Below are 26,630 nucleotides of genomic sequence, written 5' to 3' on the forward strand. Positions count from 1 at the left end.
AGAGTTGGTGAACCATTTAACAAATAACAAATTTTGACCAACTAAAAAAAAAATAAAAAAATAGCTTCAATTGGTAACAAGCAATTGAATTAAGTTAGTCCAAAGTGAATACTGTATATTAAATTAAATTAATTAATTATGAGTTCATTAAACTTAATTCAGGTGAATATATTAATCTTGATGAACTCATAACTAATTAAACTTAATTAGACTAATTTCATTCAATCGTGTGTTACCAATTTTTTAAAGTTGATCAACAATTCGATTTGTAATCTTAAATTGGTTCAACAATTTTTTTTTCCTTTTTTTTTTTGAGTGCACTACCTGTCAGAAGGTACATACTTGACCCGCTTATGAACTTTTATTGGACATTTCTGTGAAGGTTGCTAAGCAAGTGTATAAAAAAAGAAAAAAGAAAATAATGAAAAGAAGCTGCCTGTTTCCACGGACGCGTGCGTGCGTGCGGGCGGCTCATCCCTCCCAGGGCGGGCTGCGCCGTCCGTCCACCTCCGTCTCCACGTGGTACAAGGCGTCGGCCAGCGTGTGCTCGATGACGGCGCCCCATCCCATGTCGCTCATCTGCGGACCAAACAACAAGTGTCGAAAGCGGGCGGCGGCGGCGGCGGCGGCGGCTTTGGTGAGGCTGCGGGGCGCTTACGGGTTGGAAGGTGACGTCCTTGGGGGCGTGTTTGAAGTGCGGCCCGAAGTTGACGGACACCTGAAGGGATGGCAAGGGCCACGACTCGTGAGAGACCAATATGGGTTTTTTTTTTCAGGGTAACTGATAACTGATGTTTCAAGCCAATATTCACTTGCAGTAAAAGGGAAAATATTAGCGTCAAAATTGTTATTTTTCTTTTCCTGGATAATCAGCATGTGTTAAGCTAAATTAAAAACTAAGCAAATGATAGTTCCGAAAATTTTTGGACTGGAAATAAAGTTTTCCAAAATTCAACATAATTTCTTGATTACATTTTTTTTTTTATATAAAAAGCGTAGGGAGTTCCCAGTGCCAGCATCATCTTTTATTAAGTGAGGAAATTTAAATAAATCCACAAATGAAAAGTTCCATGTATCTGACTGCGCGACAAATGCATGCAAAATTGCAATTTGTTTTTTTTGTCGTCAAGGTTTGTAAAAGTTTCAAAAGATCTTCGCATACAGTGAATTTTTTTAAATTTTGTTTTTTTAACGGTAATATTTTCTCTTTTACTGCAAATGAATATCAGGTTGAAATATCGGTTATCGGCCTCCAATTTTTCTCCATAGTTTTTTTTTTTGTTAAAGAAAATATTTCTACACGTGAGGTGCGGTGCCAGCTGAAGAGTTAAACGAGGCGGGACCCACCGTGCAGCTCTTGTAGAGGGAGATGGCCGGGAAGTAGATTCCTTCAAACAGGTTCTCGTAGGCCACGCCTTGGCTCGCGCCGTTCTTGTAGAACACCATCTGCCAGCGGGCACATCACAAGCCTCAGCGCCACTTGGCCTCCACGTGCACTCTCTCAAACAGAGGCCGGCTGGCTAACAATGGATGCCACGCCTCCATTTTTGGCTCTTTTTTTTTTTTCCCGGGGCCTAAAAATGCTCAATAGTAATGCACCTTTTTGTAGCCTAAAAATGACCAGGACAGTTACTTCAAATTAATGGAAATAAATAAATAAAGTTTCAATCAAAAATATTCAAACCCCTAACAAGGCTGTCACATTGACAACATTTTTAGCCTCCTCTCATCTACTCCAAGTGTGTTTATCGACGATAACACCCAACCGCCATCTGCACGATTCTTCTTTTCGATTTGCTCTCACCCTGCTGGGGCTCATCGTCTTCAGGCTCTTCTCAGCTTTGTCCACGTAATCTTTCTCCTCAAAGTACAAGTAGCTCTTGAACTTGATGAGTGCCTGCAAAGAACAAGCGCAAGCTGTCAGAGTGCGGGCGAGGCGGCTGGGGGCGGGGGGTTCCGGGTGCGTCACCTTGTCCTTGTAGGTGTCGGGCAGCGCTCGAGCCGTCTCGGTGCCGTCGGGAAGCTCGATGAGGAAGCCCAGAGTGTCTCCTTGGCCGTAGCCCGTGGAGTAGTGCTTGCCCATGGACTGGTGAAAGCGTGTGCCCTTCTTGCTGCGCCACGAGTAGCTGAACTTGTCGTAGCCCAGCGGCGCCTGCAGGTTACCTGGAAGATCACGCGCGCAAGGCCTATTGCTCACAAATAAATAAATAACACATCTTATTGTAATCCCTAAATAACGCTTTTGCGTGGTACGTAACGGAAGTTATCAAGCCATATTAATATCAGCTGAGTTTTCAGGGTAACTGGTGGGGGAAAAAATGTGATACTAAGTTAACACACTATATTTCGGCTACCTTAACAAGGTAATTAGTGTAAAAAAAAATGCTATGCTAAGTTAGCATGCGATATCTACTTTTTCAAGGTAAGTAATGGAAAAAATGCTATGCTAAAATAGCATGTTATATCGATTCCGGCTGCCTTTTCAGGGTAACTAGTGGAAAAAAATGCTATGCTAAGTTAGCATGCTATATCTGCCTTTTCAGGGTAACTAGTGGAAAAAAATGCTATGCTAAGTTAGCATGCTATACCTGCCTTTTCAGGGTAACTAATGGAAAAAAATGCTATGCTAAGTTAGCATGCTATATTTATTTCGGCTGCCTTATCTGGGTAACTAGCGGAGAAAATTTTTTATGCTAGGTTAACACACTATACTCATTTCAGCTGCCTTATCAGGGTAACTAGTGGGAAAAAAATGCAATGCTAAGTTAGCATGCTATACCTGCCTTTTCAGGGTAACTAATGGAAAAAATGCTATGCTAAGTTAGCATGCTATATTTATTTCGGCTGCCTTTTCTGGGTAACTAGCGGAGAAAAAATGTTATGCTAGGTTAACACACTATACTCATTTCAGCTGCCTTATCAGGGTAACTAGTGAAAAAAAAATGCAATGCTAAGTTAGCATGCTATATCTGCCTTTTCAGGGTATCTAGTGGAAAAAAATGCTACGCTAAGTTAGCATGCTATATTTATTTTGGTTGCCTGTTCAGGATAACTAGCGGATTTTTTTATGCTAAATTACTAAGTTAGCATGCTATATTAATTTCGGTGCTAGGTTAGTGAGTGCTACATTTTATGTCTGTAAAACTGAGCTCACTGAAGGCAGATGATTTCTAACGCTAGGCCTCGTTTGGCGTCGTTCGGCATTGGTGCACACAAAACAAGTATGGTGGCCTTATTGGATAAAACTATTCAGTAAAGTTAGTATTTTAAGGTAAAAAAAGCTCTTATGTGTAATTCCTAAGAGCTGATTAGCGGATCTGAAATTGCCATTCTGTACTGTACTTAAACATGTGAGATGCTGATAAATGCGCTACTGGACACCAAGTAGACCTCCGTGTGGTGCTCATGCTAAAAAAGTTAAGACACTAACTCACCGAGAGGCTGCGACCAGCCGAGCCGGGCGGCCGTGTCTGGCGGCATGTCTTCCACGGATACCTCGAAGTACCAGGACCCCTTGCGCACGCCATGGGAGGCGCGGACCATGGAGTAGCCCTTCTCACCCGTCACCGTCAGACGGTCGTCGGAGATCTTCAGCTGGGGCGCTATGTGGGAAAGGAAAGCAAAAATTGTAAATAAAATGTTGCGCTTTTTTTTTCTCTTTCTTTGGTATGTTGACGTTTGCGAGCTGACCTCGGTCGTGCAGAGCCAGCAGAACCCGCTCGTACAGACAGGCCCGGTACAGGTCGCCCGGGATGGGCTTGCCGGCCCAGCAGTCCAACTCCAGCTTCTCCGGGTCAGGGGCGTGCGGGTCCGGCTCGGCCAGGATGTAGCGATAGCCGTCTTTGTTGAAGGGGTGCTCCAGTGGGTAGCCGTGGGGGGGCAGGCGCTGGGCCGAGAACAGCGGGTCGCTGCAGGGGAAGGCACAGGAACGGCACGTCACCTTCAAAGCAGTACAGTCAACCCCCCGCATACTTGCGGATCCCCCCCCCCCCCCAGTATTTGTTCTTATTTTTTAGGGGGAAAAATATGTAAGAAATATTTGCAAAAAATTATGAATATCAGTGTGTGCTCGTAAATCTTCTACATGTTTCCTAATAAAAAAGTTTGTTTGGAGCACTGTGCACTGCCGTGCCTGAGGTATCTCAGTTGAAGCACTCAAATATAAGAGATGTCTCCCTCTAGTGGCCGTAAAAAATACCTACACTTAGTGACATTTTGAATGGCCACATACAATATATCTTTTCTCATATTTCCACACCCCCTTTGCAAGAAGCAACAAGGCGTGGATGAATCTAGTTTGCAAATAGTCCACGACATGCCCTTACTGTACAAATAGTTGCCGCGAACAGCCTGTGGCCAAAGCTAACGGGCTAATGTGGCTAACTGACGCAAACAGGACATGTACTTTGTGATGAACAAAACTGAACATATATAAAATTTGAATTTGTGGAGAAAAAAAATCTGAATTTTCATTCATCCTTATACGGACGGTCGTGGGGACGAACGTGGATCTTTACCAGGGTTGAAATTTTTCCGTATGACAGTCTTGCAGCAATATCTTGCTAACCATGACATGAAACTCCCGCGGTACCTGCGTGTCCTCTTGGTAGCGCTGGCGGTGGCGCCCTCTTGCTGTTGCTGCTGCTGCTGCTTACGCTTGGCTCCTCTTCCTTTGCCCGCCACCGGAGCCAGAGCACCTTGGAGAACACGAGCAGTCAGAACATCTTGCATCCGCAAAAAGACCCATTTCCAGATTTGGTCTTAAATTCAAAATCAAGTCGGGCTGGCTGATTCAGCAATTCATTTGACTTTATTTGTCAGGATGATTTAACTTTTCATTGACTTTACATGAAGTACATTTTGACTTTGGGGGGGGGGGGGGGCTAACCTTGTTTAGAATAATGTCTAGGGCTGCAACTAACAATTATTCGATCAATCAATTAATCTATCAATTTATTTTTCAATGAAACAATCGGATGAAAAACAAAAAATGTTTAAGTTCTATTTCTTCATCAGGGATGTGATTTGACCAAAGTGAAATTATCTGAAAATTTAGCCGGGGGTGTGGGGGCCGCTGGAACCCAGCTAGGTCCAGGGCAGTGCCCTGGTGGGGGGGACAAGGAGCTCATGGGTTTTCCGTGTTTTTAAGTACTTTCAATGCACTCACATGACAAAGAAATAGACAAAACAACAGCATAAATTTTCAATGTATATTGAACTATCCCATATAAAATGGCAGTTTTAGTCAACTCAAAATCAGTCACATTCAAAAACATTGGACTGCCTTTGCTTTTAAAAACTATCACTGAGAATATCATCATATCTAACTCATGTGATTACTAAGTTAACACATAAATAATGTTGAAGAGTTCAAATTTCATGAACAAATAATTGTATCATGACCAAATGAAAAGTAACTCATATTAGAGCATACCACAAATGTCTTTTTTTATAGCAGAAGATGTTATCTGTCGGAGTCATGTGCATACACAATGAACTACTAAAAAAAAAAAAAAAAAATCTGATTTTTTTTTTTGGGGGGTAGATAAAAAAAAAGCGGAATTCCGCGAATTAGTGGAAAAATCACATCCCTGCTTTATGGAAATACAGGATATTATTCCAAATTGCGGGAAACACACAACCAAATTGATTACGATTAAGTTACGAGTTTGGTGTGTAACATGTCAGAAAACATTTTCAAAATAAAAGCAGTGGTTCGATTATCTTTGTGTTTATTAATCAAAATGTGACATTTGCAGTCTGCTTTCCTGCTTGAGTACAGAAATCTGAGGATAGATGCTCTTTTCTCAGGATGTGGACAATTTTAAGTAAAAAGAAAAAAAAGTTAAATCAGTTATCAAAGTAGTTGTCAATTAATTTGATAAATTGTTGCACCTCTAATAATGTCATTTGGTTTCTTGATTATTAGCAAAGGGGAGAATTTTTTGTTGTTAAACAGAGCTAGGTGGGGGAATTTTTTTTTTTTAAGGCCATATCACCCAGCCCCAACGCACACACACACACACACACACGTGGCACAGCAGCAGGGCATCGGGAACCGTGTGAACGGGGACGAGGCAGCGGGGAGGAATTAGTCAGCGAGGCATCTTCCAAACGCTACAAGTCTTTCCAGCTCATTCATTTGAATATCGCATTATTTCTACATTGGGAATGCAACTGTGACAGCGAGGTACGCAAAAAGGCTGGTAGCTTTGGATGGCGGCAAACAGGAAGTGGCGCGTGCGGGGACAACGTGGCCCTCGACAGCGACCTTGAAAGGGAAAAGGGGGGAGGGTGTCGGGGCGCCATAAGCAACAGCTCGCCACCAAACAGGAAGCTGCCCGTGCAAAAGCTGGACACAGACTACATTGAGCACGATAAGGCAGCGGCCATTTTGTTTGCACTAAGGATGGGCATTGGACGACGCAGGCACAACTTTTCCCCGCTAAATTAACATGGACTATTTTAATCATATAATTAATGGCGGCATCCTCCGCAAAAGACGCTATTTGGACAAGAAAGGCGCGTAACCATCCGCTCGTGTGATGGTTGGTATCTCCTAAGCAACATGGCGTGAATGACACCGACCTCAAAAACGGGCTACAACAAACCAGCTGAAGCTTTTCAAGAATTACGACCACCTGAGCGATGATGCGGAAAGCATGACAGTGTGACATTCTGAATATTTGTTCATGTCTAACTATCGGGTCTTTTTTTTTTTTTTTCATTTTAAATAACGCAAGTAATTAAGTGATTAGAAAAAGAGGAGAATGAGTGTGCGCAGTGGAACAAAAAAAAACGTGGAAGACATCCACATAAGATTAAATGCCGAAAGAATTAACATAACGCACTCTTCAAATTTGTCAGGCAAAAAATGCCTTTTTGATTAAGTGAATAATCCAAATTTTAAGATGTGATTAATCTGATTCAAAATGTGATCGTTTGACAGCTCCAGTTTAAACTGATTTAGAATCGGTATACATTATCGTTGCGTGAACATTTTTGCGCCGGGTTTATTTTTGAATAAATAAAAGCTTTAAACGTTAAATGTTTGTTGGGTTTATTAATAAAATTAAAATCATTATCACCCAGAATGAACGGGAAAAAAATATTTCATTTTTTAGCCTTAACTAAAAGCTGACTTAAAAAAAAAAGGCTAAAAAGCTCAGACTTTTAGTCGGCTAGGACTTGACTCGACTAAAAAGAGCATGAACATGACGAAAGCTGATAAAAACTAAAATAACAGCTTGACATAAGGACTAGACTAAAACTAAAAATCGTTGCTAAAAAGTAAACAAAGTAAAAAAGGTCGGCAAAACCAAAACTGCACATTTGCAAGTAGTCATCGTGTTAACGCTGCATGTAGCATAATAACAGCATAATTCTCTTACACTACAGCGAAAAAATGTGTGACATAATATTCATAAAGTACGACTTAAAAATCCGCAAAAAATGTCAAACTTTGTAAAGTGAAACGGGCGAGGGACGACCGTACGAAGTCGTGCGATCCGTTTTTGTTTTTTTGAACATAATTGTGTCTTTGTCATGCCCATCCCCATTTGGCTTGAAACCAAACTGAAGCTAACGACAAACAGTTAACTTGCATCCAGTGGGTCACATGACAACAACAACGACAACGACGACGACGACGGCGACGGCGCACCCGTCTGCCGCCGCAAAAGCGAGCGTTCACCTGAGTAAGAAGATCCACCTGGGAAGACACAACGTCAATCACGGTCAAGTGCGTCTTCTCGCGGCCGACCTTAAGTGAGCTGAAAGGAGGTTTTTTTTTTGCCGGCAAACTTTTACTGACCGTTGAGGCCTCCGGCGGTGGGCGTGACGGCCGTCTGCTTCTGGGAGTCGTACGAGGGGCCGATGGTCCCCAGGTCCTGCACGGCGTCACCCACACAAACAAATTAAACGGGAAAATCGGCTCTGATTATTGCTCACATGGACAAAACGATGTTCGAACCCGACACTTCCAGAAATCAGTCAGATTCGATTATTTTTCATAATCGTTCAGCCCGAAACGGAATCTTATTTTACTACGACAATAAACTCAATAGAATAAACTTTACATACAAATCTTAGCTATTAATTTCACTGCCGTTCAAAATTTTGGGGTTAGAGACAATTTGATGTTTTTCAGAAAACCGCTCCGCCATATCCAAATGATTGGGAATTTTTAAATATTATTTTACTCATGTATTTATTTATTTATTTATATTACAGGAAATCCCTCTGGACTAAATGTAATTAACGTAAAATCCTGTCAATAACACGCACTAGTAATCCAATGTTTTTCTACAGTACAAACAATCTGTTTTAAAAAAAATCAAACGTGGCAACCAGGCCAGCGTTAATACCTGGTCCAGGAGGCCAAACTTGGGGTAGTCCTCCTCGGAGTCTTTGCTGCCGGGGTCCGGGTGTTCCTTAACCAGGAAAACATCTCGCTCTTTGCTCTGGAATTTAAACAAATATTTTTTTAGGACGCAGCGCCGCCAACGTGAACCGCATCCGGATAGCGACACGCTACCATGGTCTTCACGATGTTGTTGGGCCACGTCAGCTTGCCGGGTCTCTGGCGGGTCGTCATGCACTCCCAGTACTTGTCGATGAAGGGAATGATGTCCTGCGCCCGGGGAGGAAGACGTCAACATTGGAAATAGAAATAGTTTTTTGCCAGTGCCAGCAAAACAATTACATTGACTGTAAAGGCATGACTATTAAAAAAAATAATTAAAAAAATGCAAATAAAAAATAGAAACAAATAAAAAAATAATTTGTGCAATTACTATGGTTTTAATGATATCTTAACATCACGTTACGATATTATCACGATATAAAGATACGATAATTATCACGATATTGTGGGGGGGTTGGCGACATTAAAACAAAGCTCACAATATTGTGAATAAATGAGCTCATACAAAAAAAAAATAGCACAACGTAGTGCTTTTGTGCATATTAGCAATGCGGAAAAACAACATACGGTTAATCAAAGTAAAATATTGAGGAACTTACTTGCTAATAAGGGTGGGCGATATGGGCCCCAAAAAAAATCTCGATAACGATATTCACCCCCCCCCCCCAAAAAAAAGCAAAGTCAAGTCAATGAGTCACTCCTCCCAAAATTTGGGGGTATGAAACAGAGTTCATTTTAAAGTGGAAAAAAAAAAAAAGTAATTCTTTATTTTTGAAATGAATATGAATTGTACGACTCCAAATGAGCGTCGCCCACCTTGTCTTTGGAGAACATGGTCTTGGGATGCTCGTCTTGGCTGCGGGACCTCCATGTCAGGTTGGCCAGCGCCGTCAGACACATCTCCTTCAGGTCTGCAAGCACAAAACCAAACAGCGTCTGAGGACCGAGCCGGGACCAAACGGGACCGGCGCGAGGAGACGTACTGGCTTGTTTCCTGAGGAAGTAAGTGTTGCCGCTGTGGTGGCAGACGTTGCAGTGGAACACGTAGTTGGTCATGAAGGGCAGGCAAGTCCTGCAGGGAAGACGGCGCATGGCAACACAACGGCCTCGAAATCCCGTTCCTAAGATTTGGATTTCTGTGTTTTTAACATACGCGGTGTTGATGGCGAAGGTGTCGGCGGTGAACCACTTGGTGCACAAGGCGCACTGCAGCTCCACCTCGCCCAGTTGCCGTCCGCTGTCCTCGTCCCCGGAGCCGGTCAGCATGTCGGCGGCCTCCGACGTGTCGCCCGCCGCCTCCTGAGCCCACACGGCCACTCGTCACGTGACATCATCGCAACAACGACATCATCATCATAGTCGTCGTCATCATCAGATACTTGCCAGGCCCTCCTTGCCACCGGAAGACTCCGTGTCCATGCTGACAGGAAGTTCACTGAACGCCGCCTCGCTACGGAGTTACATATTTTCCATGAGAAGTTCAACAGTTAAGGACAACATATAAGTTGGGTCCATGCGCATTAATTAAACAAAATTTGATTGATAAACTTGTGTACAATATAGGACCTAAGAATATGAGAAAATAATGTAATTGCAGATGAGCAAAAACAACTAAATATTTAAATAAAACAATTATAAACAAATAATGCCAAACACACCATGGAAACGACTAAAGTTTAACTTGTGGTCTTTTTGTGTTTTGTCCCACGTTATATTACGCCATAATATCATTTACATGCAGAATTTCGTTAAAACTAGCGTCAACTTGATCACAGGCCTGCAAGGTTGCGTGAAATATGTTTGGCATCATAAGATGAATCGCTAGGAAATATGAACATATTTTTTGTTTCCCCAAAACAAAGCTCGCCGCTTTTTCGCCGGCTCATTCTGCACTACTACGACGACAACTAGCAAGTTTGCGGACCGCTTTAGAAGCCAAACGGCGTCTAGACGTGCTTCATAAGTGCGCCGTTTAAAATGTGATATGTTCTCGCCATTAAAAGCATTTCAATGTGTAAAAGAAGCGAACATACCTTCTGGCTGCGACTGTTTCAGTCACAACTGTGCTGCCCGCCTCCTCTTCTGACGCCATGTTTGAATTTGTTCAAGAGAAAATATCGCGAGAGTGGCAATGGGTCGTCAAGCGAGACCTGCTCGGCTCCACAGCGACACCGCAGGCACGGAGGACATTTGACGCTTTTTTTTCTTTCTTTCTTTTCTTTTTTTTTTTAAGTACATTTGACGCTTTCGATTTTCGTGACCTCTTGAATGACATCATCATCATCGTTGTTTATCCAACCCGGTTGTCTGTAAAATTGCACATGCATAGACAATATACACATCCACATCAAAACATCCAGCTCCTCCTTCGGGATTGCATTGCCCTCATTGCAGGCTAGTTTTCGTTTTAGCACAGTGACTAACTAGAATGCTTTCGCTGTTTTTCCGACTCTGCTTTTAAATACAAAGAAAACAAAATGTCTTGTTTTTAATGAAAAGCTCCAATATGAACAGCGTTTCTCTTTAGATGACATTGACAGATTTGACCTGCTACAAGTTAAACACTTTGCTCACAAAGGTCAAATCTGGAATTGATTTGATTTACCGTAACAAATTATCTTTAACTCATTCTGCAAAACACATTTTAGTGAACGATCCCAATTTTTGATGGTGGTGACAGGGAGGTGCAAAAGACGTTCACACCACCCTAGCATCTGTTCTTTCTGCTAAACAAACTGGCCTCGCTGCATTCTCTCAAATTCACTGCTTTCTATTTATTTACAAACTGCTAATAATTGCATCACTCCAGTAGCTTCACCTGTACTTTCTTTGACCTGTCTTCTTTGCCATTTTCTGCTGACTGGGTATCAATCGCTAGCAGAACTTAAAACGTACTCCTTTTCCTCCCTCTTTTGTGCTTTTAAAAACACTTTACAAACCTTTGTTCAAGAACACTGCACTTGATTGATTTTCAATAAAGGACACCCCGTACCTGGAGCAGTGTCATGGCGTCATGTTTGTAGCGGTGTTAACAACTAGGGAATTCCAAAGGAAGCTTTCAGTTGTTGACATACACGACACATGCCCGTGCGAGACCACCGGAGTTTTACGCATTTCAAGGGTCTTAAAGGGCTGCACAAAGGAGCAGAGCAATGAACAAGAGCCCTGGGGGACACCATAAAAGCCTCAGGGCTATTGTTTAGCTGTGTAACGGCAGCAGGTTCACCTCCCCTTTGTCTCTGAATGGGCGCACATCTGTGATGCTCAAACAAAAAACTTTCCAATCCACCCAAATTATTTTAGGCGCATTCACGTTGCGACTGAGCCGCTGTCTACCCCTCAGGATGTTTGGCTAGAAAAGCGTGCCAGTAAAGGAAGTCAAGGATTTTTGTTGATATTCCAAAATTATTTAGATTATTTTTTTTTTAGCTCCCCCTTAGGAGTCACGACTTACCCAGAGAAAAAAATTCCTGGAGCCGTCCCTAATTTGAGTTCTTAATTATTATTATTTATGGTATTCGTTTTAGTTTTTAAAGGTCAAAGGTTAAAAAAAGGTCGCTAAATAATAACGTCAACTAAAATAGTCAAACAACTGTTTGACCTTCCTTCCTCTTTACAGATGTAGAGAGCAACAGCAAAAATAAATAGCTATATTTTAAATGAATTCCAAAAGTTCATGTAGAGTTTGTTAAAAAGAAAAAAGAAGATGAAAACAAAGGACGTTTTCGCTATAGTTCGATTGAGAAAAGTAATTTCACTTTTTGTTCCAGACAATACTGCTGACTATTGTTGCAGGCTGCTCCCTTCGACTTGTGTCCATCAGATGCTTGCAGAGTCATAAACATGTTTTGTGGCTGAAAAGGACAAATGTCGCCATTTGCAAAGAGACAAAAGGGGAAGCACTTTCCCTTTGAGGAGTCCATCAATTAGCATTACAAGCTAAACGATTAGCATAAGAAGCGTCGCACGTCAGTCGTGACAAGCTGGAGCACAAAACGCGACACGCAGTTCAAGAAAAGCCAACATTTCAAGCAGATGTCCGTCAATAAATAACTGGGCGCAGCGCCCCCCTAACGGAGGGGAGGAAAGGGCGGCGGGGGACGGCGTCACTGACGTCACGCGCAAAACGTGCAGCGGGGCCCATTTAAGCCGCGCAGGGGGACGCGAGCCTCCTCACTTCAGAACCCCCCGCATGTCATGGAGCCTCTCGCCGGCAAAGTGACGCTCGGCAGCCGCAAAAACAGAAAGAAGAACACCGCCTTCTCCGTGGAGGACATCTTGGACCCGCGGAAGTTCACCGGGGCCACCGCGCAGCCTGACACGGGTCGCCCATGCGCGCTCACTTCATTAGGTACGCCTTGCGATGACGTCATCACGCTCACTTGTCGGTGACACTGCGCTGATAGACATTTCGAGGTCTTGTACAAAAAATACTTTTGTGCATCACTGTAATACACGTCGGGATTATTTTATTATTAACATGCATTTTGACTTAGTACATTTTATTACGTCATTTCACCCCCAAGGGCTCAATTGGCTCTCACGAGGTTATACCCAACCAAGTGAGTGTCACTTATATTTACTTTTCTTTTGTTCTGTTTAGGTCACTTAACAAATAGAGTATTTTGGTAATTTAAGAAAAAAACATTTTAGTAGATTTTTGAAGTATTTCAATAAATTCAAAAAGTACCTTTGAAAAATGGTTTCAGTCAATTTAAAAGTATTTGAGTACATCTAAGAGTATTAAGATAGCTTTAAGGGAGTATTTCAGTAGATTCAAGAGTAACTTAACAGGTGTTTGAGTACATATAGGAGTATTTAGGTCACTGGAGTATTTGCCAAACAAACATTTCCGTATTTCATATCACTTATGCTGATCATTTGATTAATTGAGTATTTGTGTAACTTTTCGATAGTTACATTCCTCCGTCAACTTCTGAAGGCACGACCAGAGTTTTAACTCTCTTCCTTTCCCAGCTGCTGCGCGAGTGGGCGCCAGAGAGAAGCAAGATCCGTCAGCAGGTGGCGCCCGCGGACCGCCGCCTTCGACGCGGGCCAAGAAGCCAGCGAGGTCAAAGTGCGTTAGCCGCCGCGTGCGTACCGCCTTCACGCTGGACCAGCTTCAACTTCTGGAGTTGAGCTTCCATCGCTGTCACTACTTGAGCCTCGTGGAGCGCCACGCCCTCGCCGGCACACTCGGCTTGACCCACACGCAGGTGAAGATCTGGTTCCAGAACCGGCGCACTAAGTGGAGGAAGGAGGAGGGCCTGAGGATGGAGGAGCCCCAGCGCGCCCGCCCCGTCCACCGCTTGAGCGAAGCCGACGTCGCCACCTGGTGGTCGTCGTCCGCGCTCGCCTTCAGTCGTCAGATCGTCTGCGCGCAGCCCCGCCCCTTCGCACCGCAGATGACACGCCCACTCTTTTTTTTACAGCTGAGATCGAGATCAGTAATCGACGAATGAAATGACAAACTCGACATCAGCATGGATGTGATCACATGAACATGATTGAAAAGATGATCACGTGACAAGTGGAGACTAGAATGTGAACACTGACATACTATAAATATTTTATAACTGTAGTGATGTGAAATAAATTATTATTTTTTTCAAATATATTTTGAGCTATTGCTTGTTTGGCCTCGTGAGGGGGAATCGTGAGAAAGAGCTGTAGACGGTAAATATATGTTCATATTAAATATACCTATAATGTAAACAAAAATAAGCCATTCATATTTCTAAAATGAATTGGTTATTTGGAATGTTAAAAAAAAAATCCAATATTGGTCAAGCCATAGTTAAAAGTCATTAAGTCAATTTAACTACATTGCAAGCATTTGAAAAATGTCTGTGATTCTTCTTTTTCAGTCTCCCACAAAATGTATGTGCTTTTTAATTTATTTAAAGGACTTCACACTCAGTGTTGTAGGCTAATTTGTGGCAACATACAGTAATAAAAATTAGATACAATATAAATAATTAAACAATATTTACTTTGGCATATTGAGTTGTTGTGAAGTTTGCTGCTGCCATCTAGTGGTGAAAAGCCTGAAGCTCACACAAATCCTTTTTTGTAGCAAAAAACCCCAAAAAAGGCTGAAAAACAAAACAAAAGTCAAGGCAGGTATTCAAGAGAGTTTTTTCCACACACAAAAAAAATGTTGTTACGGGAAATGCTTTGAATATTTGTATGTGTGTTGTGCAGTCCAGCATGTTGCTCAGATGTTTTGGGTTTTTGTTTCCCCCCTTCTGGCGTGATAAGAAAAAAAAAGTCAGCAATGAGAACCAGATGAAGGCCAAAGTAAACAAAGACACTGAATGGTCACAAGACAAAAACGAGTGGACGCACTAGTCAAACGTCGCCATCTTGAAACCATAACCCTTGTTTGAAATATAAATCTTGCCTTAAAACTCATTTGAAGCCCTCACTCTGATCTGAATCCCTATTTTGAAACCATATCCCAGTTTCCAACCCCTAATTTGAAACTCTAATCTTGCCTTGAAACCGCAACTCAGATGTGAAACCCCAATTTGAAACCCTATCCATTGTCTGAGGCGCCCGAATTTCAACCAGCCCTAAACCTAGTTTCAAAGTCTAATCTTGGTTTTGACAATTTGAAGCTGAAAACAATTTGAAACCAAAACCCATTTAAGGTCGAACCCTTGCCGTCAAACCCTAACTTGAAGCTCTAAACCTTGTTTGAAGACCGAATCTTGTCTTCAGACCCTAACCCACGATCCCATTTCAAAATTGAGGCCATTTATTGAGACCATCTCGGGATCATCATTCCAAAGCCAACCCCTTGCTTAAAACCCTAATCTTGTCTTGAACCCAGAATTTGAAGCCCTAACTGAGAGTTGGAAAGCTGATTTGAATGAGTGACTTCCTTTTCTGTCTGCGTTTGTTTTATTGTCCGCTGATCAGCAACGAAAACAGGAAAATTCCAAAATCGCGGTCGGTTTACGAGAAAAGCTGCTCATCGCATAACTCAAGACGAAAGGCCTCGGTCGCTCTTTTCCAGATGACTCAGCAGTTGTTGTTTTTTTTCTTCTTCTACTCTCAGACTGCAATGTCTCAAGTGTCTCCACAAGCTCCTCCTCTGGCCGGGACAGAGAAAAAGGACTGAAGAAGAAGAAGAAGAGGAGGAGGAGTGAGGAGGAGGCAACTTCCAGACTTGAAAACAATCATCGTCGGTCTCGTCCCCTGCGAGAGCCTCACGTCGTCCGCCTTCTCGGGGAGCACATCTGGCCCAGGGTCGCTCCTCGCTCGGCTTCTTTCGTCGCTTTTCTTCCTGCAGCCATGAGGAGCTTTTTGGCGCCCGCCTGCCTGCTCTTGACGCTGACGGCCGTCCTGCTGTGCGGCGGCCAGCCGGACGGGGGAGGGGGCGCTCAGGTGAGGGAGGCCCGGGGGCTGGAGGAGAGACGGGGGCCGGGCCAGCCCCGGGGCCACCCACCAGACGACCCCGGGGACCGAGCGTCGGACGAGCCGGCGTCGGAGGCGGAGAAGCCAAAAGGCAAGAAGAAGAAAACGCCGCAGGAGGTGGAGGCAGGTGAGGGTCGGCGGCGGCGGCGTTCATTCTCCACAATAGGAAGTCACGTAATGAAGACTTGCATTTGCTGCGTTGAACCCAACATGACCTTTGAACTAGTGCTGGGCAAATGAGGCTTCATGAAGCACTTGTGGTATTTTTTGACTCCTCTAGATGGCACTCTTGGTTCAAGCAGTGGAAATTTCAATTTAAACCAAGAGCGCCATCTAGAGGAGTACAAAAAAATATTGTAAGTGCTTCATGAAGCTTCATTTCCCCATCACTACTTTAAACGGAGAAGTAGAAGTAATTTAGTATTTAATTTACCAATTTAATTCACTTGAATTGTATTGTATTCGTCTGTAGTCAAAATGCTAAAAACAGCATTTTTTTCCCCCAAATAATGCCACAGGGTATTGACTTGCGCATACGTAATTGTGGTGTTACCCCATGGCATTATGGGAAAAAAATCCAATTTTGTTTTTTAACCACCCTAAACTGAAATGCTTACCCCGGTGGGAGTGTATCAAATAAGTAATACATAGGTATAAAAAAAAAAAAAAAAAAGCAAGTAAATAATAAATAAGCATAAAAATAATCACAGTGTGCTAACTAGGGGTGTCAAAATGAGCAAAGTAGTCGAGTTTGGCCTCACGGGCCGCGCGTTGTTGCTTCCGTCAAGCCAAAGCCAGGAAGGCGGCGGAGAAGGAGGCCAAGGCCAAGAAGCAGAAGACGCCCAAGCCCACCAAGAAGCCCAAACAGCCCAAAGCCACCAAGAAGCCCAAACAGCCCAAAGCCACCAAGAAGCCCAAAGTGGCCAAAAAACCCAAAGCCACCTCGACCGCGACAGCCACCACAACGGCGACGCCAGACACCAAACCACTGACTCAACCCGCCACAGACGCAAGTAAGTGGGTTTGGATTTGTTTTTCCGTTCAAGCGGCAGCTCAATGTTCTCCAACGAGTGATGGGTGAGTAACAAAAATTCTCGTCGTTTCCATAGCAACCAGACACCCCCTCAGCGTGCAGCCCAAATGGGAGGAGCCAGAAGAACCAGACCTGGTCAGGAGGATACCAGGTCAGTGGGTGATGCGAAAACCAAAAAACAAACGTGGTCAAGGTCAGGCGATTCGGTGTTTGTGCTGACACCGTGTGGCCAACAAAGAAAATGCAGTTTATTTAGGAAAGTGTCCGCATTTAGTTTTGGCTTGAGCATCTTCAATAGCACTTTTTCTGTTTTAATGTAGTTCTTCACATAGATGGACATCACACGTCATGAAAAATAGTTTCTCACATCAGATGTTTTGCAGTTTAACTAAACGTCGACACAAATCTCAAAGTAATCCATCATTTACTATTTTCCTAACATGGTTTTCTATAATGCAGTTGTTCATTTGGTTTATTTTGCTTTGCAACAAATAACTACAAACATGTTTCTATGGGTTATATGCCACGGAGGAGGCGGGACTTCTAACTTCCTGCTTTTCACACATTATCACCTTTGTTTACGTTTCCTGTTTGCGACGTGTGGGCCGCGTCCCAGTTCTTGCACTTCCGCTTTTGTGTTCCCTCTGTTGCGCGATCCCGTCGACGGGTGCGAGTGTGTGTCTGTCTCAGTTGCGAAGCATTTCAGAGAGTTGACACATCGGCGGGAGCGCGCGGTTGGGGGAGGGGGGGAGTGTTGGAACGCGGCCACTGTTGTGAAACCCGGAAGTCGGAAGTCCGTGGCATCGACCGCATTCTATTAACACTGATTGTTTGCTGTCTCAAGGACGATTACAAACATCAAATTGATCAATTCTGAACACATTATTTTGCTTTTTCATCTAACAATCACAAACAGAACATTATAAATTAAGAAAAGTTATCTAAATGATTCATCGATTTTCACAAATAAATATTCATTGGATAATCGATTAACGGTCAAGTAGAGCTTTCACTATCCATAAAAAAAAAAAAAATCTAGTGTATTGTCGATTATTCCATCGACTAACCAAATGTTAAATCAAAATGTTTTCTTATTTTTTTTCTTCTTAATCCAATTGAGTGGATATAACTACTCATTTATTCACTTTTGTACATAGCCTATGCATGATTAACCATCAACAAATTTAGCCCGTGCTAAACGGTTAGCAACCGCGATTAGAATCAGCGCACTAGTGATTACCATTTAAGGTAAACAAACACTAGCTACCATTTAGATCACACATACAGTGCATCATTATATCTCCGTTACACATCTTAATAGTGTCTTTAAAGTGATTTACAGCCGATGCTTCAACAATGATCCAATGAGTAAACCTCTTGGCTACAATGAGCTCAATAACATGGACGGTGGAGCAAACATTTTCAGTCAAGCTATTTTTTTAAAGTCGACTTATCCAGTTCCAACAGTTGTTACGGCTGATTAGACATTTAAATTAGTAAGTGGTTTAGTAACAAATATGATTTGAAATGGAGACACAATTTTGATATCGTCTGTTTGTGAATTTCAGGCAGAGGCCGAAATGAACTGACCACTCCGGAGGTGATCATGTACATCCCAGGTATTCCGCATACCCGGCGCCGGCTCGCGCGACTTGCTTGATTCGCTCCGGAGAAACTTTTGCTTGCGTTGCAGAGGAGACCACAGACGTCCCTTTTGTCATCCCCTGGTATGAGGAGTACGACTACGACGACCGTACGTGACGTCCGCCGCCGCCGCCAGCCAGCGTCGAGGAATAAATCATCATCAACTACTGTTGTTGTTTTTTTTGACAGTTGCCAAGAAGAAGCAAGAGGAAGAAGAGGAGAAAGCACGCAAAGAAAAGGCGGAAAAGGCGGAAAAAGGTCAGGAATGATCAAACCAAACCGAACCATTTGCATTTCGGCTCCTGAAATTTCCTATCCTGCATTTTTGTGAGTAAACCACGTGCGTTGACGTAATGAAAGGTTGGGAAGCTTTGTTGGAGAAGACGGAAAACACATTGCATCGTGATCCAATGACGCTCACAGTGTGGGCGTGTCTACACATGGAAGCGGTTTGCGCAAACGCTCACGTTGACACGTCTTTTTGTCCTGCGGTTCCGTTGAAGCCGAGCGTCAGAGGAAGAAGTGGGAGGAGGAAGAAGAGGAGAGACTCAAAAACATCTTACAGCCACCAGAACCCAAAAGTGAGACGACGTCAGCAAAATAGGAAGATTGTCGTCACGTGTCCGTGGGTGTATCTGAAGCGGGTCTTTGTGGGCGTGTTCAGAATGTCCTCCTCTGGGTTTGGAGTCTCACCGCGTGGAAGACGACCAGCTGCTGGCCTCCTCGCAGTCCTTACACGGATTCGCCGCTCAGAGGGGAAGACTCAACATGCAGGTGACAGACAGACTACCAGAATCCAATCAACTGTCTGGGACACGGGTCCACACGTGACTACCACATTACACTTTATCAACTGGACTGTACCAATAGACCACGATGAACTAGACAGGATCTCCAGGACATACTAGACTTGACCACCTGATTACACTGTACCTTACTGGACTCAGACCGCAATGGAGAACCAGAACCCAAAAGAACGACTGAATTGCCAGTCCACACTTGCCTACCAAACTACAAAGGACTGAAGTGGACCTCCAGAACATACTAGACTGGACCACCAGATTACATCAGATAACACTGGACCTTACTGGTCTCAGACCGCACTGGAGAACCCAAATGAAGGACTGGAACATCAGCCCACACTTGACTACCAAACTAAAATGGACTGAACTGGACCTACAGACCATACTTGACTGGACCACCAGATTACATCACTGGACCTTACTGGACTCAGACGGCACTGGAGAACCAGAACCCAAAGGAACGACTGAATTGCCAGTCCACACTAGACTACCAAACTACAAAGGACTGAAGTGGACCTCCAGAACATACTAGACTGGACCACCAGATTACATCAGATAACACTGGACCTTACTGGTCTCAGACCGCACTGGAGAACCCAAATGAAGGACTGGAACGTCAGCCCACACTTGACTACCAAACTAAAATGGACTGAACTGGACCTACAGACCATACTAGACTGGACCACCAGATTACATCACTGGACCTTACTGGACTCAGACGGCACTGGAGAACCAGAACCCAAAGGCATGATTGGAATACCAGTCTACACTTAACCACCAGACTACAATGGACCGAACTGGGCTGGACCTCCAGACCCTACTGGACTGGATCACCAGATCACACTTAGCCACCAACTCCACACTTGACTGTACCGGACTGGACTTACGCTTGTTCTACGTGCAGGGTTCCAGCAACAATGAAGATCTCTACGGGGGTGCCTGGTGCGCGGAGCCCGAAGAGACCAACAGCTGGTTTGAGGTGGATGCTCGACGAGAGGTGGAGTTCTCGGGCGTCATCACACAGGGAAGAAATTCTGAGCAGATGTGGGTCTCTCAAACACTACAACAAAATGTACAATGAAAATGTTTTCCTGTACAGTGACCCCCCCCCCCCCAACCCCGCCCCCGCCCACCGGGATTTGTTCCAGACACAAAAATCACTATTTATGTTTTTAATCCTGTCCATTCGTTGTATTTGTTTGTTGTTGCAGTGAAGACTTCGTGTTGTCCTACTTTGTGGCCTTCAGCAACGACAGTCGCGATTGGACGATCCTCCACGACGGCTACGCCGAGTGGGTCGGTAGTGGGACCTTTTGCCCACCAGGTGAGAACTTTCACGACAGAAAAAGTGACAACAAAACAAATCTTCCCTTCCAGTTGTTCTACGGGAACGTGGATAAAGACACTCCGGTTCTGAACCAGTTTTCTTGGCCGGTGGTGGCACGTTACATCCGAATCTTGCCGCAAAGCTGGAACGGCAGCTTGTGTCTCCGGGCAGAGATTCTGGCGTGTCAACTTCCCAGTCAGTCTGCCGAGAACACTCCCACGCACCTCATACAGCAAATTTGAGCATTGCGGCAGATCCTGATCCAGAATCATTTCCCAGAGAAATGAAGATGTTTGAAGCTGTAATTTCATAATCATCTTCCAGGTAGTCACCACAGCGAGAACGAAGTCAAGTCGTCCGACCAGCTCGACTTCCGACACCACAACTACAAGGACATGAGACAGGTCGCTCGCTTTTATGTCGTAGCTCAACGCAAGCATCTTCAGTACTGAATATCAATATCATAAACTTTACGAGTAGTAAACATCCTAATATTCTTGTCGGTTCCAGATGATGAAGGTGATCAATGAGGAGTGTCCCAACATCACCAGAATCTACAACATTGGTAAAAGCTCTCAGGGTCTGAAGATGTACGCCATGGAGATCTCCGACAATCCAGGGGAGCACGAGATGGGTAAGGGGTCGCTTGTTTGTCAATAATGTTTACAAAACAAGTCAATGACGGAGTTTTTTTCTTGTCCAGGGGAACCAGAATTCCGATACACGGCGGGTCTCCACGGAAATGAGGTGCTGGGCCGGGAGCTGCTCCTCCTATTGATGCAGTTCCTCTGCAAGGAGTACAAGGATGAAAACCCTCGAGTGCGCCGCCTGGTGGACGGAGTGAGGATCCACCTGGTTCCGTCCCTCAACCCCGACGCGTACGAGCTGGCCTTTGAGGCGGTACGGAGACCGAGCGCAGCGACCCTGTGCCACTTTTGGCGGTCGTGTGAGAGACTCGATTCAGTTGTCTTCCTGTCCTTCAGGGATCTGAGATGGGCAACTGGGTTCTGGGCCACTGGACGGAGGAGGGTTACGACATTTTCCAAAATTTCCCGGATCTCAACAGCATTCTGTGGGGGGCGGAGGACCGTGGGTGGGTCCCACGCTTCGTACCCAACCATCACATTCCCATGCCGGAGAACTTCCTCAACGGATCGGTGAGTTGGGATGTGCTTATCGTTGCATTTGGTAGATGGACCTTCGGTGGGAATTTACTTTACTTGTCTCGCAATACCACCAATATCACGTCAACGTAATGACACAAACCATCAAAACGGTGTTTTCTTTCCGGCCTTCAGATGGCTGTGGAGACCAAAGCCATCATTTTGTGGATGGAGCGCACCCCCTTCGTGTTGGGAGCAAACCTGCAAGGCGGCGAGAAACTGGTCTCGTACCCTTTCGACATGCAGCGGCCGCAGATTTCGGTAAGGCCCACAGCAGAGGTGGAAGACCAGGGTCATGTGACTTGACTCAAGTCCCCCATTTTAGGACTTGCATGCTTAAAAATTGCGAAAGACTTGGTACCCATGAGACTCGATTTAACCTCAACTTCAGCTACGCTACTTGATGAGTGTAACTTTTTACATTTGAAAATCTAAATCGACATGCTAGTGTGCCATTTGTTTTGTTTGTGAAATAAAATGTTTGTATCCTGGCAACCCACTATGATGTGGATTCCAGAGAGCACCTGATGAATAATAACAGAGGGAGAATTGAAGAGTATTTGGATTATAGGATTGTGTTTTGGTTAAAATCAGAAAAAAAAAACAGAATGGCAATAAGAATGGTTCGTTAAGTCAAAGTTAACAGACACACCAAGGACCATATCTAACGTTTTCCATCTCAATTTGTTAATAAGTTAAAGCTCACCACTTTAGCTGGTCAACAGAGAGCCACAACATGACCTGTGAATCCTGACGACCTTTTGTCGTCCAAGCTGAGCGACAGCCGCCACTGGAAGGCCAACGACGAGATGAGCGAGGACACCTGGGCCCGCATCCAGCGTCAGAACGAGGGCGCCCTGCGGGAGACGCCGGACGAGGTCATGTTCCGCTGGCTGGCCATGTCGTACGCCCACAGTCACCTGAGCATGACCGAGGTCCAGCGCGGATCCTGCCACGGCGACGACGTCACCAGGGGCCAGGGCATCACCAACGGCGCCAACTGGAAGCCCATGGTGGGAAGTAAGTGTCCACCTGGATGTTGACATTAGCTTGTGTACATTGAATGGAGGGAACTGGAAACTTTGGGACCTTGAACAACCAACCAATCAATTACCAAACCAAACAATCACATCATCAACCAACTAACCCAGAGGGCGCAAGCTGTCCTCGAGGGCAGGAGTCCTGCAGGTTTCCCTTCTCCGACACAGCTGAATCAGCTTGTGTTGGAAGAGGGAAACCTGCAGGACTCCGGCCCGCGAGGACCGAGTTTGCCCCCCCCCCCCCTGAACTAACCAAAGAGTTGACTAGTCCAGTGGTTCTCAAGTACCCATATCCAGCCTAATTTCCATGTCTCCCTCATCCAACACAGCTGAGGGTCGTTATCAGGCTTCATGCAGAGCTTGTTGATTAGCTGATCGTTTGAAACACCTGTGTTAGCTGAGAGAGACATGGAAAACAGGCTGGATAGGAGTACTCGAGGACCGCGGTTGAGAACCACTGGACTAGTGGCACCAAACTAGCCAAGCAATCAATTAACTGACCAACCAGGCAATAAATGAATCAACGAACTAATTAATTGAACAACCAACCAATCAATTGGTCAACCAACCAAACCAAACAATCACATCATCAACCAACTAACCCAGAGGGCGCAAGCTGTCCTCGAGGGCAGGAGTCCTGCATGTTTTGGTGGTTTCCCTTCTCCGACACAGCTGAATCAGCTTGTGTTGGAAGAAGGAAACCTGCAGGACTCCGGCCCTCGAGGACTGAGTTTGCCCACCCCTTAGTCCAGTGGTTCTCAAGTACCCATATCCAGCCTAATTTCCATGTCTCCCTCAGCCAACACAGCTGAGGGTCGTTATCAGGCTTCACGCAGAGCTGGTTGATTAGCTGATCGTTTGAAACGCCTGTGTTAGCTGAGAGAGACATGGAAAACAGGCTGGGGTACTCGAGGACCGCGGTTGAGAACCACTGGACTCGTCTATTAACCAAAGCACCAAACTCGCCAAGCAATCAATTAATCAACCAACTAATTAATTGAACAACCAACCAGCCATTTTGTCAGCAGGCAGGTGAAGGACAGGTCACCAGCCACACTTAAGAAAAATAACAACCTTCACGTGGACCCTCTTCAGCAACCACCGAGAATCCAGTTGTCTCTATTCACCCCCCCGCCCCCCCCGATTCTCAGATTAGCCTCTGCTAGCAGCTAGCCAGGAAATTGCTCCGATGAGCTGCTCAGTGTGACCCCGCCTCCGCAGGCATGAACGACTTCAGCTACCTGCACACCAACTGCCTGGAGATCTCCATCTTCCTGGGCTGCGACAAGTTTCCGCACGAGAGCGAACTTCCTCTGGAGTGGGAGAACAACCGCGAGGCTCTGCTGTCCTTCATCGAGCAGGTCCGAACCGCGGCGACGCCTCCAAACCGCCCATGGACACTCCGAGTCTGAGTTTCATTCCAAGTTCTACTTTGTGTCTCGTGTCCCAGGTACATCGTGGGATCAAAGGTGTGGTCAAAGACATGGAGGGAAACGCACTGGCCAATGCCACCATATCCGTGGAGGGGATACATCACGACACCATCACCGGTATACCCCCCCCCCCCCCCCCCCCACCCCCGCCACCAAAGCCTTGAAGTCACCATTAATTGACATCCTCCATAATGTGTAGCGCTGAAGCTAAACTTAGCATCTTCCCCCACATAAGATTGGTTCTTAACTACTGAAACCGGACAGTTTTTTAGGCGCATTCATCGAACCCTTCAACAACAAAATATATATATAAATATATATATTTTTTTTTAATTCAAAACACAGGTATAGAGTTTAGCAGTGAACAAAATGAACAGCGAGAGTAGCGTTTTCATCGAATCTGACTCTTGACCTTGAATTTAGAAAGTGTTTTGTCCGTGCATCTTGTGGAAATGTTCCTTTAGTTTTTCTGTGCGCTGGAGTAGATTTTCTCGCTGACTCTCATCACTCAACTTATAGAGCACTTCAAAACAGTTCAGATGGAACATGGGGCGGCAGATGATGAAAACAGCAGAGGCCCCAGAATTGTACCCAGTGGAACACCATAAGTTGCGTTACACATGTAAATTGTTCCCAAAAAAATTTAAGCGGAATTTACTGAAAATTCGCAAAACGTATATGCGACTTATGCCCGTTTCCATCTGTTCTTCTTTTGCGAATATTGAGAGGGGACTCCGCCCCTGTAGGTGGCGGTATACGCCTTAGAGATGTGATCCACCAGTAATTTAAAAGAAGAAGAAGACCATGAAACGACTGCGCCGTGCGATGACGTCGTGTGAGATTGTTTTTGTAATTCTTGATAAACCGTAGTGTTTCTTTGCTGTTTATTTTTTTATCTAAAATTGCATTAATATTCACCCCCCCCCCCCCCAAACATACAGTACCTTACTTTATCGTCCGACATTGCTTTGGGACTACAAACGTACGTGTGACCTAATACCCGGTCAAAATGTGTGACGTGTCTTGCCAGCGTTTTTTCGCAAAAGTTGTTTCTGTCGCCAAAATTCTCATTTTCCTTTTTTTCGATACGCTTCAAAACCCAACCCCTCCATGTGTAATTTTTTTTTGTGAATTTTGGGTCCTTCTAGCGTTTCCAGTTTTATTTTGACATTTCTTGAAAATTCTAATTTAAAATGGGTGGGTGGAAACCCAACTCCTGATGGTGCTGGCACCAAGACAAGTCGTGAGCGCCGTAAAAGCGGAGGTTGACGATTTCCCTATTTTGGAATGTGAGGGAAGGTTGACGTGGTGGTCTCTCTTGGCAGCCCCGAGCGGCGACTACTGGCGCCTGCTGAATCCCGGCGAGTACCGCGTGACGGCCAAGGCCGACGGCTACACGCCGCAGACCCGCCTGTGCATCGTGGGCTACGACTCGGGCGCCACGCCCTGCAGCTTCGCCTTGGCCAAGTCCAACTGGGACCGCATCAAGCAGATCCTGGCGCTCAACGGCAACCGGCCCATCCGCGTGGTGGCCAAGGCCAAGCCCACGCCGACCGGCGCCGCCCCCACCAGCAGCCTCTCCCCGGAGGAGCAGCACGCCGCCGCCCAGCGGGCCGAGCGGCTGCGCCGGTTGAGGATCCTGCGGCTGCGCCGGCTACGGCTTCAAAAGCAGCGCGCTGGCCACAGGGCCACGCCCCCGACGACCACCGCCACCACGACTACGACCACCGCCACAACGACCACCACCACACGGAAACCCCAGACCACCACTTCCTGGTATGACTCCTGGTTCCCCGACAATAATTTATCCACCGAGAACCCTTTTGACAGCATCATCTTTGACTCGGTGCCGACTGAGGACTACGACTTTCACTTCACCATCGACTGACACCAAACGCTCCCAAGGGACAAGACGCAAAATGGACCTGGAGTCAAAACATTCATTTGCAATCAGTTCTACATGACCCACAAAATACTGCGTTGGTGGATTAAGCAGATTTATACATCCGGTTTTAACCATCTGAAGGTCCCCAATGCGAGCCCAAGGGCAATTTTGATGTCAATTTCAGTTGACAGCTGAGGGCGGGACAAACGGTCACACAGAAATATAACAAGCCATTCTTGGACTCTCACCATCAGAATGACGGACACCAGCAGGCCACGCCCCTAGCACTCAAATATTACAGGACGTACAGCAATAATTACACTATAAAAACAGTGTTTATTTGTAATCTCGTTTTTATACAAACCAGTGCTATTTTACATTATTAAAAAAACAAAAACATTGTTGTGGTTTTTGGTGGGGGCCGGAATAAAGAGGGATCATTCAGAGATACAGAG

At 45.1% G+C, this 26,630-nt stretch overlaps 3 protein-coding genes across 4 annotated transcripts; 2 read left to right on the plus strand and 1 right to left on the minus strand.

Moving 5' to 3' along the window:
- Nucleotides 1-342: 342 nt before the first annotated feature.
- On the minus strand, nt 343-12,741 carry ash2l (ash2 like, histone lysine methyltransferase complex subunit). Of its 2 annotated transcripts, XM_077585667.1 has the most exons (17): nt 10,459-12,741; nt 9,809-9,875; nt 9,579-9,724; nt 9,409-9,497; nt 9,242-9,336; nt 8,537-8,632; nt 8,367-8,462; nt 7,814-7,889; nt 7,694-7,711; nt 4,592-4,697; nt 3,691-3,908; nt 3,435-3,602; nt 1,970-2,163; nt 1,805-1,897; nt 1,348-1,446; nt 659-718; nt 343-579 (listed from the first exon to the last, which is right to left on the minus strand). In XM_077585667.1, the coding sequence occupies exons 1-17, from the start codon at nt 10,515-10,517 to the stop codon at nt 472-474; spliced, it is 1,788 nt and encodes a 595-aa protein (XP_077441793.1). In that variant the 5' UTR covers nt 10,518-12,741; the 3' UTR covers nt 343-471. The 2 variants fall into 2 exon arrangements, with proteins under 2 accessions (XP_077441793.1, XP_077441794.1); XM_077585668.1 differs by lacking the exon at nt 7,694-7,711.
- Nucleotides 12,520-14,209, plus strand: pnx (posterior neuron-specific homeobox). Its single transcript, XM_077585672.1, has 2 exons — nt 12,520-12,776; nt 13,403-14,209. Exons 1-2 carry the CDS (start codon nt 12,623-12,625, stop codon nt 13,885-13,887), a joined length of 639 nt encoding a protein of 212 aa, XP_077441798.1. The 5' UTR covers nt 12,520-12,622; the 3' UTR covers nt 13,888-14,209.
- A 1,285-nt stretch (nt 14,210-15,494) lies between these two features.
- aebp1a (AE binding protein 1a) lies at nt 15,495-26,621 on the plus strand. The gene is given in 21 exon segments (XM_077585886.1): nt 15,495-15,542; nt 15,545-15,974; nt 16,636-16,860; nt 16,957-17,031; nt 18,449-18,499; nt 18,574-18,633; nt 18,714-18,782; nt 19,028-19,105; nt 19,189-19,298; nt 20,232-20,371; nt 20,539-20,623; nt 20,705-20,849; nt 20,979-21,058; nt 21,165-21,288; nt 21,358-21,554; nt 21,638-21,811; nt 21,953-22,078; nt 22,591-22,837; nt 24,079-24,218; nt 24,308-24,407; nt 25,616-26,621. Coding segments are annotated over 21 exon segments (3,267 nt in total). The 3' UTR covers nt 26,179-26,621.
- The last annotated feature ends 9 nt before the right edge of the window (nt 26,622-26,630 follow it).

The sequence above is a fragment of the Vanacampus margaritifer genome, chromosome 14 (genome assembly GCF_051991255.1).
Source record: "Vanacampus margaritifer isolate UIUO_Vmar chromosome 14, RoL_Vmar_1.0, whole genome shotgun sequence".
Classification (NCBI taxonomy): domain Eukaryota; kingdom Metazoa; phylum Chordata; class Actinopteri; order Syngnathiformes; family Syngnathidae; genus Vanacampus; species Vanacampus margaritifer.

Coding starts and splice junctions, on each gene's coding strand:
- pnx (XM_077585672.1), top strand. CDS start 12,623: ATGGAGCCTCTCGCCGGCAAAGTGACGCTCGGCAGCCGCAAAAACAGA. Junction 12,777..13,402: donor ATGCGCGCTCACTTCATTAG/GTACGCCTTGCG, acceptor TTCCTTTCCCAG/CTGCTGCGCGAGTGGGCGCC.
- ash2l (XM_077585667.1), bottom strand. CDS start 10,517: ATGGCGTCAGAAGAGGAGGCGGGCAGCACAGTTGTGACTGAAACAGTC. Junction 8,633..9,241: donor CCATGTTCTCCAAAGACAAG/GTGGGCGACGCT, acceptor CCCCGGGCGCAG/GACATCATTCCCTTCATCGA. Junction 3,603..3,690: donor GCTGGCTCTGCACGACCGAG/GTCAGCTCGCAA, acceptor TTTCCCACATAG/CGCCCCAGCTGAAGATCTCC.